The sequence below is a fragment of the Zingiber officinale genome, chromosome 4B (genome assembly GCF_018446385.1).
Source record: "Zingiber officinale cultivar Zhangliang chromosome 4B, Zo_v1.1, whole genome shotgun sequence".
Taxonomy (NCBI): Eukaryota; Viridiplantae; Streptophyta; class Magnoliopsida; order Zingiberales; family Zingiberaceae; genus Zingiber; species Zingiber officinale.
This window is the reverse complement of record NC_055993.1, coordinates 91635613-91652393: the sequence shown is the minus strand read 5'-3', so window position 1 is coordinate 91652393 and position 16781 is coordinate 91635613. Positions and strand designations below refer to the sequence as shown.

The 16781-nt window shown below is 35.7% G+C and overlaps 2 protein-coding genes across 2 annotated transcripts; both read left to right on the top strand.

The window, feature by feature from the left end:
- The first annotated feature begins 8270 nt into the window (after positions 1–8270).
- On the top strand, positions 8271–9112 carry LOC121977722 (blue copper protein 1a-like). The gene is made up of 2 exons (XM_042530165.1): positions 8271–8509; positions 8673–9112. Exons 1-2 carry the CDS (start codon positions 8326–8328, stop codon positions 8933–8935), a joined length of 447 nt encoding a protein of 148 aa, XP_042386099.1. The 5' UTR covers positions 8271–8325; the 3' UTR covers positions 8936–9112.
- Positions 9113–9344: 232 nt separating this feature from the next.
- On the top strand, positions 9345–15795 carry LOC121975502 (protein TIC 22, chloroplastic-like). The gene is made up of 8 exons (XM_042527196.1): positions 9345–9800; positions 9909–9971; positions 11569–11643; positions 13029–13079; positions 13744–13803; positions 13895–13966; positions 15160–15195; positions 15280–15795. Exons 1-8 carry the CDS (start codon positions 9393–9395, stop codon positions 15367–15369), a joined length of 855 nt encoding a protein of 284 aa, XP_042383130.1. The 5' UTR covers positions 9345–9392; the 3' UTR covers positions 15370–15795.
- Positions 15796–16781: the final 986 nt, after the last annotated feature.

Sequence of the window (16781 nt, the reverse complement as noted above, 5' to 3'; positions counted from 1 at the left end):
GGGGTCCCAATCGATCAGCTGATCGATCGGGCAAATTGCTCCGCGAACAGTAGGTTTCTGGATCGATCAGCCGATCGATCCAGCAATTTCTGTCGCGAACAGAAGGTACGGGGATCGATCACTGGATCGATTGGTCAGTCTGGATCGATCAGCCGATTGATCCAGAATATCGTTCCGAGCACAGTAGCGTGCTGGATCGATCACTGGATCGATCCAACCTATGTCCCGCGTACAGTAGCCGGCTGAATCGATCCCTGGATCGATCCGACGTTCCAATCGATCAATGGATCGATTGGGAGGTCTGATAACAGCTGGAAAACATTTATTTCAGTTCCTCGACCATAGTGGGTGTAGTACATGCTAGGTATGCTTTAGATTACACCCTTTAGCATGTATAGAACCAAGAAATGTTAGCAGCTTAGAAAATTTCAAACTAGTACAGCTTCCGCATCTAGATTTTATGATGGTCCGCGAGTAGTTAGCACAACATAATGTGACGATCGGCCTTACAGCTTAGCCAGTAGAAGGCGGGTCGTTACACATCCCTAGTGAATACCTAGAACATCCAAGAAGCACCAATAGACTTTGAGTTCCTAGGAGTATATTCTCCACACTCTAGATGGGTTAGAGAGTGTCAACTCTAAATATGTAAGGGTGGTTAACCCAACCTTAATAAAGTTGACACTTGGAGGCATTTTCAAGGTTTTTGTTATCCTTTGAAAATGAAAAGGATTAAGTGTTTACTCTTTGGAAGAGTAAAATGTGTCAAAATTTGAGAAATAACACTTGATTTAAATTGGCACAACTAATCATGAGTAAAAGAAATGTCAAGTTGGGTTTTGGCATTTTCTTGAGAAAATGTGGGCAACCTAGGATGATTTTATTTAGTTTAGCTAAGTATTAAGGATACTTAGATAGATTATCTAGGTATATTTTATTTATGCTAATGTGTTATGATTGTTTATCCATCATATGACATGACATCATATGTTGCATTCATACTTATTATGAAAATTAAATAAAAATACCATGTTATGTCATACATACATCATGTAGCTATAGTATGTTTTCTTTTAAAAATTACTTATTTTGATGTATGTCATAACTCATCATGCATTATTTTAAATTCCTTATAATTAAGGATAATGATATTTACTAACAAGTGACATCCTAGATGGGTGTTCATAAATTAAAATGTCTAGATAGATATACATAATCCCTAGTTTAGGGTAACACTAAAATCTACATCTCACAAAGACTATAAGGTAACTTGTATGTATTTTAGTGCACATTAGATACAAATGAGATGTTAGGATGATGAGGTTGGTTTCAATATTGAATCTTTTAAATCTCAAAACTTCAAGTTTTGAATTTCCTAAAAGTTTAGGGATTCCAAATCATTGTTGGTGCAATGACAGAAGTTTGGAGCATGTCTTTAGGGGGAGTCACTCTTTAAGGACATGAAAATTATTTTTTCAAATACGATGAAAGGTGGTTAACCTTCGTTTAGAGTAAATGCTCAAGGTTGAGCATTGAACAACAATGAAAGAGTAGATATCTTCATTGTTGAGTTATAAATGCTCTAGGATGAGCATTATGAAGCGGATGAATGCTCAAGGGTGAGCATTGGATATAATGAAGGGTATGAGACCTTCATTGTTGGAATGATGAATGCTCTAGGATGAGCATTGTGAAGTGATTAATGCTCAAGGGTGAGCATTGAAGATAATGAAGGGTATGAGACCTTCATTGTGGTGAACAATGCGTGAGGTTGTGAACAATGTATGAGTAACTCTTCAGGAGGAGAGTTTTTGATGTGTGCAAAAGAGAGAAAATATAGGGTTTAAGTTAGACTTTCATTACCCAAAGAAGGAGTTTACCCTTTAGGAAAGGGAGAGAATGAAGGAAACCCCCATTCATGCTTTGGCATGAAGAAGAAGTTGAGGCTATGAGATTAGTCTAACTTAAAGATATTATCAAAAATAAAAAAGGGAGAGATTGTTGGTGCAATATCTCTTAGGTTAAGGTTGACCAAGTTGACTAAGCTTGAGTTGGTTCAAGCTTGAGTCTTGATGTTTGGGTTTTGATATTTGACAATATATGGAGATTGCAGGTGTAATCATCCGATTGGGGAGATTATTGGTGCAGTTCTCCTCTTGTCAAGGTTTGACTAGTTTGATGTGAAGAAGAGTCAAGTAGGTCAAGGTTGACTGGATATTTGACGAGGAAAGTCTCGGTGAGTGAAGCCGGATAGTGGGAAAATCCTGGTGAGTGAAGCCAGGTGAAAGACCTAGTGAGTTAAGTTAGGCAGTTGGGAAAGTCCTAGTGAATGAAGCCAGACAGATTGAAAATTCTAGTGGGTGAAGCTAGATGAAAGTCCTGGTGAGTGAAGTCAGGCAGATGAAAGTTCAGTGAGTGAAGTCGGGCAGTGGAAAAATTCTGGTGAGTAAAGCCATGTGAAAATCCTAGTGAGTGAAGCTAGGTAAAAGTCCTGGTGAGTGAAGTCAGGCAGATGAAAAGTTCTAGTGAATGAAATTAGGCAGATGGAAAGTCCTAGCGAGTGAAGCTAGGCAAATGGAAAGACCTGGTGAGTGAAGCCAGGCACGTGGAAATCTAGGTGGATCAAAGTTGACTGGACATCTGGTATTGGGAAGTCCAAGTAGGTCAAAGTTGTGACTGATACTTGGCACAGGAAAATCTAGATGAGTCAAGGGTGACCGGACATCTGATGGAAGGAAGTCCAAGTATATCATGGAGGACCAGACATTTGGCACAAGAGGGTAAGTCCAAGTGGGTCAAGGTTGATCGGGCTCTTGACACGAGGAGAAAAGTCCAAGTTGGTCAAAGGATTTACCAGACACTTGGTGAAGAACTCCCAGCAGGTCAAGGTTAACCAGATGCTAGGCATGAGGAGTTCCAATAGGTCACGGTTGATCGGATATTGGATTTGGGAACCTTTGGACTTAAGTTAAGCAAGTCAAAGGGAGGTCAATTGATCAATCGATCGATTAAACCGTAGTCCAATCGATCAGTTGATCGATTGGACGTGTGCTATGAGTGAAGGCTACCATAATCGATCGGTCGATCAATTGAGAGCCTAAATCACGAGCACAGAAGCCTCCCCAATTGATCGGGCGATCGATTGGGACTGGATTTCTCACGCAGATGCGAGAAAGCTGAATTGATCGATCGATTGATTCAGGCTTTTCCAGTGAGAGCATAGAGGCACTTTGAATCGATCAGCCGATCGATCCAAGCCTCCCCAATCTATTGGGATATGACCATTACGCAGGTAGCGAGCTTTGGGCAGCTGGGATGGCGCGGATCCCACATGGGAATCGATTGGGAGCTCTAGAGGCGCAGAGTATTAAGCTGTGGCGAGCATTCTTCTCAATAATCCTTCACTCGAGCCTTCTTCCGGCACACGATCTCCTCCGACACTCACTGTCAGTTCTTGAAAGCTCTTGGGGACAAGTGATGTTGCACTTCTAAGGTTCAAGACGTGATCTACATCAACAAGAGAGCAAGAAGAAGGTTTTTCATTTGTATTCTTTGTATTTTTCTTCTTGCATCGAGTTGTATACTTGTGTGGATGTTGTAAGAGGTTTCTCCACCTCCGGTAGTACTGAGAAAGAGTTTCTTTCTTAGTGGAGAGTGCTCGTGTGTGTGGATCCTTGGATTAGCCAGCTCATCTTGAGGTGGTTACCAAGTAAATCCTTCGTGTTAGTGTTGTAAGTGTGTTTCGTGTTTCATTCCGCTGCATATCATCATCACGTAGCAAGACAACGAGCGTGACGAACTATTCACCCCCTCATCTAGCTACAAATCGACCTTAACATTTTGTTTGGTGAAGACTGAAGAGAAACCCTTCGTCTTCTCATCTTCATTAGGCTTCGGTGAATCAACGGTGTCCTGACGATGCTTTTGCCGCCCTCACTGCTCATCTCTACTTCCTTGTCGGTTCTCTTCTTCCCCAACCTGATCAGGTCAAAGCTCTCAGATTTCCTTGTTACCTTGCAAATTCTCTGCTTTCGTTACCGATTCTTCCTAATCAGTGCAAGCAAGGGTGAGCTTTTCTCCTTTTCCTGTTGCTAATGTATTTGATTGGGATCAGTGGTTCTTTAAATAGTTTGTAGATAATTGTTGTAAATAATAAAGAAACTAAAAGGTTAACCAAATCCGTGACTATTCCTCTTATTGATGGATGACAGGTTGTCCTTGATGTTTAGATTTGTCAGTACTATAAAGATGATCAGTGGTTGATTTTTTTTTAACTAATTAAATTGAACAAGAAATGGTTAGTCTTAGTCCTCAACTTGTTTTATCAGTATACAATATGATATGTTATTAGAAAAATTATCATTTGCCATAGTCCACTAGTGTATGTCAACGTTATTATTATTATTATTTTTACCTTGAGCATATTTTATTTCATCTTTTCACAAGGCATCTTGCATAAACTATTTGTTGCTTCATATATTTGAGGCTTTCCATCTCTTTTAATTCTATTTTAGTACTATGTCAAGTTTTTGTAGCAATTTATCTTCATCATTAGTTTTTACCTAGGAAGTTTGGAGGTTCCACTAAGCTACGAAAGTTATCAGATGACCTTAAATATTTATTTACCTTAATATTCTTCTATGTAAACAATTGAATTATTGTGTTTTCTTTTAACTTGTAGGATACCTTATATAAGTGGATTTTGAATCAAAGAAAAAATTTTCATGTCAAGTTTTATTATTCTTTACTTATTGCTTATTGCTCATAATATCTATCATCATGAAATAACTTTCTGGATATCAAAAAAGATTAAAAAAAAAAGAGATTCATTGAATAAATATTTTAGTAAAGAATCACATAACATAATAAAAAGCTTAGTTCAGATTTTAACTAATGAATCAAATGCAAATGAAGATTTTATTGAAAATAAAAATGATAAAAATGAAGAATTTGTGAGAAATGAAAGTGATGGGAATGAAGAGAATACATATTTTAATGATTTGAATGAAACTGAAATTGACAAAACTAAAGATATTAATAATTATTGTGATAATGAACATACAAATGAATTTCAATGTTCGACACCACAATATGATTTGAACATATTTAATCCAAGAGTTTAAGATAATCTTGATACAAAAATGAGAGATTTACTCGTGGAAAAAGGTTTTAAAAGAGAAGATATTCTCAAATTTCCTTTAGATAAAGAATCTATACACTTTTCTCATACTTACTATATTTAAATGTTACCAAATGGTGAGACTCGTGATAAAAAATGGTTAGTGTGCTCAAAGGAGTTGGACAAAGTATTTTGTATTTGTTGTAGGCTGTTTTAAAAAATACACACCAAAAGTAATTTAGCAAGAGAAAGAGTTAATAACTGAAAATATTTATGTGACAAATTTAAACAATATGAAAATAATGTTGAACATCTCACTAATCAGAGAACTTTTGTTGAACTACAATGAGATTAAGGAAAACAATGACAATTAATAAGGAAATGCAGAACAAATTAAAAAAGCTACATAACATTGAAAACCTGTTATGTTAAGAATAGTTGCTATTATCAAATGTCTTGCTATACATAATTTGACATTTTGTGGTACACTTGATAAAATTTATAAAAATGATAATGATAATTTTTTGGGTCTGCTTGAAATGATTGTAAATTTTGATCCAATAATGCAAGAACATTTTCGACTCATTCAAGATAAAAAGATTCATTATCATTATCTTAGTTCTAAAATTCAAAACGAGTTAATATCTATTTTAGCCTTAAAGTCAAGAATGCAATAATTAAACAAAGTAAAAGAGACAAAATATTTTTCAGTAATTATTGATTGTACACCAGATGCAAGTCACAAAGAACAAATGACTCTCATATTAAGATGTGTAGAAGTTTATGACATTTCAATTAAAATAGAAGAGTACTTCTTACAATTTATAAATGTAAAAAATACAACTGATTTAGGTATTTCCAATGAATTGCAAGTTATTTTATAATCTGTAAACTTGATATTGATAATGTAAGAGGACAAGGTTATGATAATGGATCTAATATGAAAGATAAAAATCAAGAGGTGTAAAGGAGATTGCTTGACATTAATGCTAGAGCATTTTACATGTCATGTGTTTCACATTCTTTTAACTTAGTTATTTGTGATATAACAAAGTCTTATGTTAAAGCAAAATAAATTTTTGGAGAATGTCAATGTATGTACACCGTGTTATCTCATTCAACAAAAAGATGGAATGTTTTGCTTGAATATATTGATGGATTAACTTTAAAATCATTGTCAACTACAAGATGGGAAAGTCAAATTGAAACAATCAAAACAATACTATCTCAAACTTCCCAAATCAAAGAAGCTTTATTCAAATTAGTAGAAATAAGCGAAGACAACAAATTAAGTAGAGATGATGAAACTTTAGAATCTAGTGAACTTTCAAGTTTTAAATTTATTAAGCCTTATTATTTAGCATGATATTTTGTATAAGATTAACTTAGTTTACAAAAAATTACAGTCAGAGAATATGCATCTTGATGTTGTTGTAAAATAATTGTCTAGTCTAATTTCCTTTTTTTGAAAAATATAGAGAAACCAGTTTTGCTTTTACTATGGTTGATGCAAAAAAAAAAAAAATAGCATATGAAAATTGAGCCTATATTTCCTATAAAATATAAAATTTGTAGAAAGAGGCATTTTGATGAGATTGCTAACATTGAAAGGGAAAATTAATCACCAGAAGAATATTTTTGAATAGATTATTTTATCTTAGTGGTCGATATTACTCTTGGGCAATTGAAGAGTAAGTTTGAACAACTACAATATTTTGAATTTATATTTGGGTTCTTGTATGATGTTGCAAAATTAGTTTTATTGAATGATGATGAATTGATGAGTTCTTGTGTGAATCTTAAAAAATACTTTAAGAAATGCTGACACTTCTAAATAAAAAATGGTCTTTATTCAAATATTAGAGTTTTTAAAAATAATGAATATATTTCTAAATGTGATGATTGTTTATAGGATATTATTGATAATACTCGTGACAGTGGCATTTACCGAAAGAAGTTTTTCAAAATTAAAATTAATAAAAATTTGTTTACAGACTCAATGACTATGATATATTTATAGAAATTTTTCTTCTAAATGATATTCACAATCATAGGATGCTGGGTTTCTAGGTCGCTCGTCGTGAGCGCTTCCCGATTTACCTTGATCATTGTTGACAAATTTTCATGAAGTTGGGTCAGTCACCCAGGTTCGATGCTACCTGGTTCCATTTTTTTTTCAAAAAAAAAAAAAAAACTCTAGCCCTTGGGGCTACGGTGCAACAGAAGGGTGCAAGTTGTCATCTAGGTATCCGCGGTTTGATCTCCGTTATGTATATTTATAGGATTTTTTTCTCCAAATGAGACATGCAACAATGGAATGCTGGGCTACTGATCGCTCATTATGAGCACTTCCTTATTTAGTAGGTGGGAAACTTATGTGGGGCTAGCAGTTGCTCCAGGTTTAATGTTATATGATCAAACTCGATTTCTGATGAAGTCTATGAAAATACTCTCTCATGTGGTGATCTACTTGATTTCATAATTTATCTCTCTATAAATGACTATGAGGTGATCGAAGTGCTTGGAGTCCATTTATAACCTTTTACATAAATTTAAAAAATACTCTAGTTTTTCTCTAATTGGATGATAATTCTACGAATTATCCTCAAAATTAATAAGTTCAAATAACTGATACTTAAAACAAAATAAAAAGGAAAAAAAAGAAAAAACAAAAACAAAAACAAAAACAAAGGGACTCCAAATATTTATTTCATGACAAGTTCCCATTGCTGAAAGCCATACTCTTCGTGGAATTTTACTTCATTATAGGATCCTTTACGTGTTGTTACCCTCTGTAAATGCTCATGTGACGTTAAGCTGTCATCATAAACACAAGTTTTAGAAATTGCTAACGAGAGGAGGTATGAACATTAACCTTCAAAAGCAGAAGAACAACAGCAAAGTCAAATTTCTACTCTAAAGTCCACACCAACCATCGCAATTTTGATCCTCTCTCGATCATGGTCATAATTTGTGGGAGCACTAATTAACCCACTAGCAGAAGTCCATGCATGCCTTGTGGAGCATTACCTGAAAATGAAACACTCTCCCACTAACAGTCACCGTGTTTGACGAGGATTGACTTCCATAGTTTAAGAATTCCCCATCGAGTAGACCTAAGATCCTCCTCTATATAAAGCCATCTCCATTAACACCTCTCAGCACCAATTAATTAACCACATCTGTTTGCCTTCAAGAGAGAAGATATGGGGCTGAGAGTTGGCCCAAGTTTGATGATAAGAGCTGCCGCTGTGCTCCTGCTTGCTTCCTTTACGAGAACAGCAATGACTGCAAGGATAATCGTGGGCGACGAAGCACATTGGACCTTCGGTTATAACTACACGGACTGGGCTATCAGAAGGGCTCCTTTCTATCAAAATGATACCCTGGGTGAGTTCTTCCTCTTTTATGCCTGGTCTTTACCTCGATGAATGAATTACAATTTGGGGTGGGTAAAAAATCGGTTATACAAGATTTTTTACAAAACAGATTTTTTTTTTTAAAAAAAAATTGCAATTGGTTAGTTTTTGATATGAGTTAATTGTTGCTGCAGTGTTCATGTACGACGCTCCCAACAGCACCACCTTCCCGCACAACGTGTACCTGATGAAGAATTACCGAAGATACCTGGCGTGCAATCTGAAGAACGCGACGCTTCTGGCAAACGTCGTCCAAGGCGTCGGCAGCGGGTTTGAGTACGTGTTGAGGAATAGGAAGCCGCGCTACTTTGTGTGCGGCGAGCACGATGGCCTTCACTGCACCGCTGGCATGATGAAGTTCGCAGTGCACCCCTTGAAGCGTTGCCACGCCGCTTGATCAAAGAAGATGTGACATTAGAAATAAGAAGGAATAAGAAATGGCTAGGGATAAAGTTTGGTTGTTTACATTGGTAGTGTTTCTTATACTTAATTATATTCCTCTCATGTTAGTGATGGAAAATAAATTACGGATCAGTCTATAATTGATTAAGGGATGGATTGAGTTTTTTCTTCACAGAATATACGTGTCAAAAATTAATCTCTTATCTCATTATAATAAATCTTACGTTTTAGTGGAGCATGTGGGTTTCTTATACTTAAGTGAAAGAAGTAAATGAGACTTATGTTTAGAGTGACTTTTTTTTAAAATTATTAAAACAAAAACAAAAGAGAGAAGCATAACTCAAAAGTAAATAATAAAAAAAATAAAAGGGTAAATAAATTACGTAGTGAAAAAAATGGCAATTTAGAAATTTAGTGCTAGGACTCTTCCCCTATCTGCCGCCCCAATCCCGATGGACTCCCCCTCGCCCTCGCCGCTGATCCATCCCAACCCTCTCGCGGCAGCAGCTTCCTTCCTCCGCCACCATGTCTCCCGCCTCGGCTCTGAGCTCTCCTCACGCGTCGATCAGGGCCGCCGGTTCGTTCTGACTGCCGCATCCCCGCGGCTCTCTTTGCCCCCTTTTGCGGCTGCTTCCGTTGGTTCGGCGGCCGCGGCTGCGGCCTCGCCGTCCCAAGGGAAGCATGCTTTTGATCTCGCACTCAGCGCCGACTACGTAGCCAAGACGCTGGTCGGGACGGCGGTGTACACGGTGAGCAACTCCAACAACGAGTTCGTCCTCATTTCCGACCCCAATAATAGCTTCCGGTCCCTTGGGATACTGTGCTTCCGGCAAGAGGATGCTCAGACCCTCCTCGCGCAGGTTCCTTTCTTATCTATTCGGCCTTGGTTTCTCCGCCCATAGATGTGCTCGTCGGCTTAACTCTCGTAACTTTTTTCTCTAATTTTTGTGGTTCCCCTCATTTTACAGGTTAAGTTGCGGCAACCCATTTTGGGCAGGGGAGCAAAAGTTGTACCCATTACCCTCGATCAGGTTTTTTTTTCTCCCTTCGTCTGTTTATTTGTTCCATTTTAATTGCTCAAATAAATCTTCCAGTCATACTGATTTAACTATCATGGATTTTTCTTCTTCTGATCATCAATTACGGATGCATAATGTTGTTGGCAAAATGCGTCCTAGAAAACTTTAATGCATCTTCGAAATTTTTTATTTTAATTTTTTAAGTTCATAACAGAAACTGATACGCCTCATCCTTATGGATCAATCAGAATGGAAAGGTTTTTCTGTCTGTTTGTTCCCCTTTCCTTTTGGATGAAATGTTGTTGGTAATAGTGCTTGCTTGGTCGTATATTATGAAATCAAGTGGGATTTATAATGTCACCTAATTGAGGCTTAAGTTCAACAATTAGTAAAAAAAAAACGAAATATTTTCTTGTTATTGTTCTAGCAATCTACTTCATTTATCAATTGTGTTCAACTTCTTTCTTAATCTTTGTATACTTTAATCTAACCATTTCCACATTTCTGCCAATGGCGGAACATGAAATTAGTGTAACTCGTAAGAAAAAGTATTTCTTTAGACCATTTTCAATGAGTGCGTGACCACTATAAGTTGTTACACTATTGAAAGAAAGTCTTGCCTTGAGGAAGAAAACAATGAGAACATACTCTGAATGAGGTTGAGAGGTAATGAACTGCAAGGACTATGGGTTATTATTTGGCCATAGATGACTAGGAGTTATGACTTAGGAGTAGGTAAGATTAAGTTAATAAAACTAAAAAGGAAACAATTTGGCCAATGAAATGCGGTATAAATATTTATGTACATAAATTTAGTTTACGAAACTGAAAATTACTAAAATGGATAATTGATGGATTATTATCTTAAGAAATTAGATGTTGATTCAGTAGTTGGAAAAATAAGAGAAAATTTATTAGAATGTATAGATATATTAAAAGAGGACTGATAGATTTTGTAACTAAGTTGAGTATACCATATAAACAAATCAAATTAAACCATGATGAATCAATAATATTGAAATTATTGAGGTGATTGCTTCCAAGTTGGTAAAGATATTGGAAGTTACCAATATCCTATATATTCAAGACCAGCTTTTGTCAAATAGGGCTTACGGCCATACTTATAGCTTTTCCTTTTTTCTCAACAAAGAGTATGCTTTGTTCTATTTCAATTTGATTTTATATATTAATTCAGTTTGGTTCATTTTTTTCTAAATCAATCTAAAAAAACTGATTTAATCTAACTCAATTTGCTTCAAACAAATGGATACTCCTACTCATGTAAAATGACAAAGTAAATTTTGTATGCACAGAATATCAATTAATTAGCAATCATACTAGTTCTTTTTGTTGTTAATATTATTGAATATTTTCGTAGTCTTTTCTCTACCAATTTCTGCTTTCGTGAAAAAAAAAAATAGTGAGGTCAATTGACCCCATCAGAAACGTCTGGTTACATCCATGTATTCAGGTGAAGTCATTTCCAAACTGCTTGTGCTATACACAAGGATTACTATTTTATTTAAGACTGCAAGTTTATTATTTAATTTACTTTTATTTTACCTTTTATGAAGTTACAGTAAATTTCTCTACCCATTCCATTTTGTAGGTTTATATGCTAAAGGTTGAAGGAATTGCTTTTCGTTTTTTACCAGATCCTCTTCAGATAAAGAATGCTCTGACGGTAAGTTTTTTTGTTGTTGCCCTAATCTATTGTGCTATTTTAGTCAGATCTGTTAGAAAAAAAGTGGTTTCCTCGAGAATGTTTACTTGGAGTGAAGAAGAGGGATAACAGGTTGGAAAGAAGAAAATGATCAGTTGGCATGGGTATCTTTTTTTCTTCTGTTTTTTGGTCTCCACTTCTATGGAAATTCGGACTGGAAAAAATATGGAAAAATAGCAGAACCTTCTGTCCACTTTCCGTGTCCTTTTTTCTTTCAAGTAAATTGTGTCTTATTTTCTTTCCCAGTGTTCCCCTTTCCTTCCTCCCATTCCAGTTTCCACCCATGTATTCACTCTGTCAATTGGTATGATTGTCAAATACATTTGGTGTTATTTTACTCGAAGCATGGGCAACATTTGACTTTACAGTTCAAATTGTAGATATATTGATTGGGAGCCGTACTCTGTTGGTTTGTCACTTTGTCTTACGGTTTTCCTTTCTCGTGCTCTTTTGTTTGTCCTGCCATGTACTTGGTGATGGTATGGAAACAAGAGTTAATGCAGTATGACGTCTTCATCACAACAGGTTGCAACAGATTTTTTTTGCCACATAGTATACACAATGCGTTATGGTTAGCAATCTCATAAACTTAATCTAGTTATGCATTGTACCTGTAACCTTACTCAGCTACTGTTTTTTTTTGAGTTCACTGGTAACATACTACTGCAGTTGTATAAAGCAATCGGGGAGACTCTGTGCCATTGATTTACTTCAACGCTGAGTACTTTTGCTCGGAAAAAAGTGTTTTTGCTATTAACCTGAGATAAATGAATCAGTGAATAGCTTGCCATTGTTTACTTGGACAAAAATTATTAGAAAAAAGTAGGAAGAAAAATTGAAAAGAAAGTTTCTTCCTCTTCATAGAAGCAAAATGAGAGAAAGGTGGCAAAGCCATATAAATCTACCTTTATTTCTTTTCCACCCAAAACTAGACAGAAAAAGGAGGGAGACACCAAAGGGATGTGTGACAGGATGTTAGATTTTGCATATGGGGGCCCAGACTGGTTGACTGTAATTTGTGTTTATTTATCTCCTTCCCGTTTTCACTAGTTTAAGTAAACACAAACTAAAATATTTTCTTTGTTAGCCTTTTATTTATCCATCCCATTAATTTTATTATTCTTTACAAAAAAATTAAATGTATAATTGCCAAAATCCTCAATCTATTTGGTATTTATCTGTCTTTTGTTTTCCTGAATCTTAATAATAATATTTCTCCTTATTCTACTTGCTAGTATTTGTGATTTTTTCCTTTTTAGTTCTTTTTCTTAATTTCTTACCCAAAAGATTCCTGTTTCTTTTTTGCTTGTCCTTATGGACTGCATTTTACTAGTTTCAATTTTCAGTTAAGGTCTGCAGATATCTCAAAAGGCTTTGATGGAGTTCCTGTCTTTCAGGTGCAGTCAACTATCAATTCCCTTCTTTATTGATTTTATTCACCAATAGCTGGCTCATATGTACTGAAGAATGTACTTCTAAGAACTGGAATCAAATGATTATAGGGGTTTTTAGAAGATTTTGTTGGTGTAACTGACAGGACAAACAAAAAGTGAAGCAAGTTACTAAACACCATTGCGGGGGCAAAAATCAATTTTTACAATGTATTAAAATACATGTTCGTCTATAATGCTGACAAGCATAGAACCCAAGTTGACTTTTCAATATATGACAATATATACCAAATTGTGTGCTTTGGTATTAGTTTCTCTCTTTTCCCATAAAGTCTTATGATAACTAAATGTCAAGGTGCCTATTTGCTCACATAACAAAGACTATGATTTTAACCATCTCCTTTACCATTTTTGTTCTTCTTGTTGAAGTTGTTGCATTAACTTTTATGTTACATTCATCACCATAGTGAAAATTAGTAACAAATAATATGATGTTTAAAATCTCCAAGGATATTTCAAAATGGTGTTTAAGGCTCGTTGTCTCGTCCATTTTCACTTCTTTTTTTTTTATTTCTCAGCAATTTATGGATAGGCCACTAGCTTATTTTTAAGACTTATTCTAATACCTCATTGTTTCTTACTGGTGACAACAATTGATTTTCTTGTGCAGTCAGACCTTCTGGTTGTTAAAAAAAAAAACAAGCGCTACTGCCCCATATATTTCCAGAAGGTTAGATAGTACTGCCTTTGGATGCAGAAATTACACCGCCAACAAATCTGTAATATTCGTAGAGAAGCTTGCTAACTCTTTTCTTTTGCAGGAAGACATAGAAAGAGAACTGCTCAAAGCTTCCAAGCCATCAAGAGGATCAGGATTATATCAAAACATAATGGTAAGAAATTGTCTTTCTGTTGAGGCTAAACTTCTCCCCCTGACCCCTTAGACTTGATCACTTTTTATAGGATTCTCTCCAGACTTTACAAATCTTAATTAATATCCAACTAGCCCTTCTGATTTTCAATATCATCAACATCTCCCCAAATTAACCTCAATGAATTTACTATTCCAACTCCATTAGGTTTTAATCTATGGATTTGCCACATGAAATGTTGTCATGGGCTTGACATTGCCACCCTTATTGGAATGAATGAAGAGGTAGATGTGTCAGAACTAGAGTGAGCTAGTTGGGGCATGGCAGGACCGGCATGGATGCACAAGTAGTCAAGCCTTTTTTCAAACCAATAAAGAATGATTTTATTCTTCTTTTTGCAAAAGTAGAAATTCAGTATTATCATTTCTCATTTATGTGCCACTTTTTCATGATGCCTGTTTCATTCCTTTGTGTGTTTGTTAGCAAAAGTAAAACCTTTTCGAAGGATTGTTCTTCATAACCATTTTTTAAAGTTGCTTTTTCCCCCATTGAACCCTTATAGGTTAGCCCAAGTGTTGTTTATTTTAACAATAAAGAATATAATGCTTGCGGGATGAAATAATGACTTTCCAGTCATGCAGTAGCAAGCTTCCTTATGGTGATGTGTCAATGAATGATACCTAGAAGAGGAAGGATTCTGCTTAGATCATCCCTCATGTCATGCAAGAAGTGATTTTAAAGGGGTGGCATGATTGATGTTTTATTATGATTCATGATTCACAAATTTCACATGGTTTTCATATGGAATGGCTAGGAAGTTTTGAGTGAAAATGGAATAATCATAGTGAAATAAGTCTCATGAATTGTCTGAATCTGGCCAAATTTTTCGTGGCATGATTTGATAATGAGGTGCGTCGTAGTGAAGCACCCCGCAGGCTATTGATGGTACATTGCATTGAACGTTTCTAATGGATCGTCTGAGTTCTAAACTAAGTTCTCACTCCAAAAGGTCACAAAAGGCACGAGGGGGCAATATGTGTAAATATTTAGTAGGAATCACCAGAGACATCTATTTTTCAAAATAGAGGATCCCTCATCAACAATGTAAACATTGGTAAACTAGGAGGCATGTCTTTTTAAAAGGGTAGAGTTGAGATGGTGATCAACAAATGTGATTACCCCTTCTACTTATTAATTTCCTTATTTCCATGTAGGTCGGAAGTTTGGAAGATGTATTGAAAAAGATGGAGGTATAACCATTTAGTCTTTCCCAAATCCACGTAGGTTAAGGTTACGCTGTATCTAACTTCATTTCAACCTGATGCTGATTGCAGATGAATGATAAGGATTCTGGTTGGGATGATTTGATTTTCATTCCCCCTGGGAAAAGCTACACAGAACACATCAATGAGGTCGCAGCCTGATGCGCATGGCACAGAAGGGGATACTGAGGTGAGTCGTTTGTACTCGTCTCCCCAGCTCTTAATCATACCAGGTCGTCGCCCATCGACTATCATTTTTTCATCATCAGACTGATTTTAAAGTCTCATAGGGTTTATTCAAGTGAGTTTAATCTGGAGGTTTAGAAAACTTGTTCCACAACGACAATTTGAGGGGTGCTAGGGCAAAAGGAAACATACTGGTTAGAGTGAGTGCATTGATAATTCTATGCAGGGGATGAATAAATTTCATTCTTTTCCTGTTTCTTTGGTTTATCGATGTCATTCCGATCGTAAGTTTATCACTCACCTGTTCTTCATTGCAAAATTTTTGGCTTTAATCTTAATTTTTCTTCTGCAACAATGCATGTATTCATGACTACTATTCCTTATGGGAAATTGTTTTGAACATGATTTGGAAGTTAGGATGGTAAAAGGTGGTCCCAACTCGATTGACAAATTTACAGATTGACTTCAATTTTGGGTCAAACAGTGACTTACAGTAAGAATTAATACGATCCGTTAATTCAATTACTAACCAAGTGGAATATATAATAGAACAAAAAAACAGGGTTAGGAAGTCGTTGATGAACTGGGTCAAAGTGGGCAAGTCAGTTACGATTCTGCTTTTAATATTGTATGCACAAATAAAGACAAGAAATGGCACAATAAGGCATTGATACACGCTACTTTCTTCGCAGCAAAAGTCGACACTAAAATGCATTTTCTTTGAAAAATCTCAAAAAATTTCTAGTTTATTAAAAAAACCGAGTCTACTATTTTCATGAAAATCAATGAAGCTGTATGAAATTACATCTACTTTGCAAACTTCAATTTTTTTATTTATAATTTTCATAGTTGTTTCTAAAATTTTATTTAATATGACTTAGAAAAGTTATATGATTAAATGTAGTATATTAATGATTCATTAGACCGTCAATTATTATTTCTAAAAAAGTTTATCAAATTTTTAAACGAGGAGGTTGCATGAGTAGACAAGAATAGAGGCGTCCTATGTAACATATATCAGATTGGGATATGATATACTGGACGTCCTGGTGGGTGCTAGAAGTGCTCGGAGCACTCCACGTACCCAATGTGCACTCAATCGTCCATGTTGGGCGTCCACAGAGAGCGTCCGGCATGGCGTGACACCATGGGTGATCGAGCGCAGTCGGGAGGGATGCCCAGAACGCTGGACACCATGGGTGATCGAGTATAGTCAGTCAGGGCGTCAATTCATTTTTGTTCGTCTGGATCAGTTCCGAGCAATTTGATCGCATTTGGTCGTATATATATATATATATTATATATATATAGACATCACATTTATACGTTGTATGTATAATATAATACATGAATATATATAAATTAATGTCTCGGATCTATAAATCAGA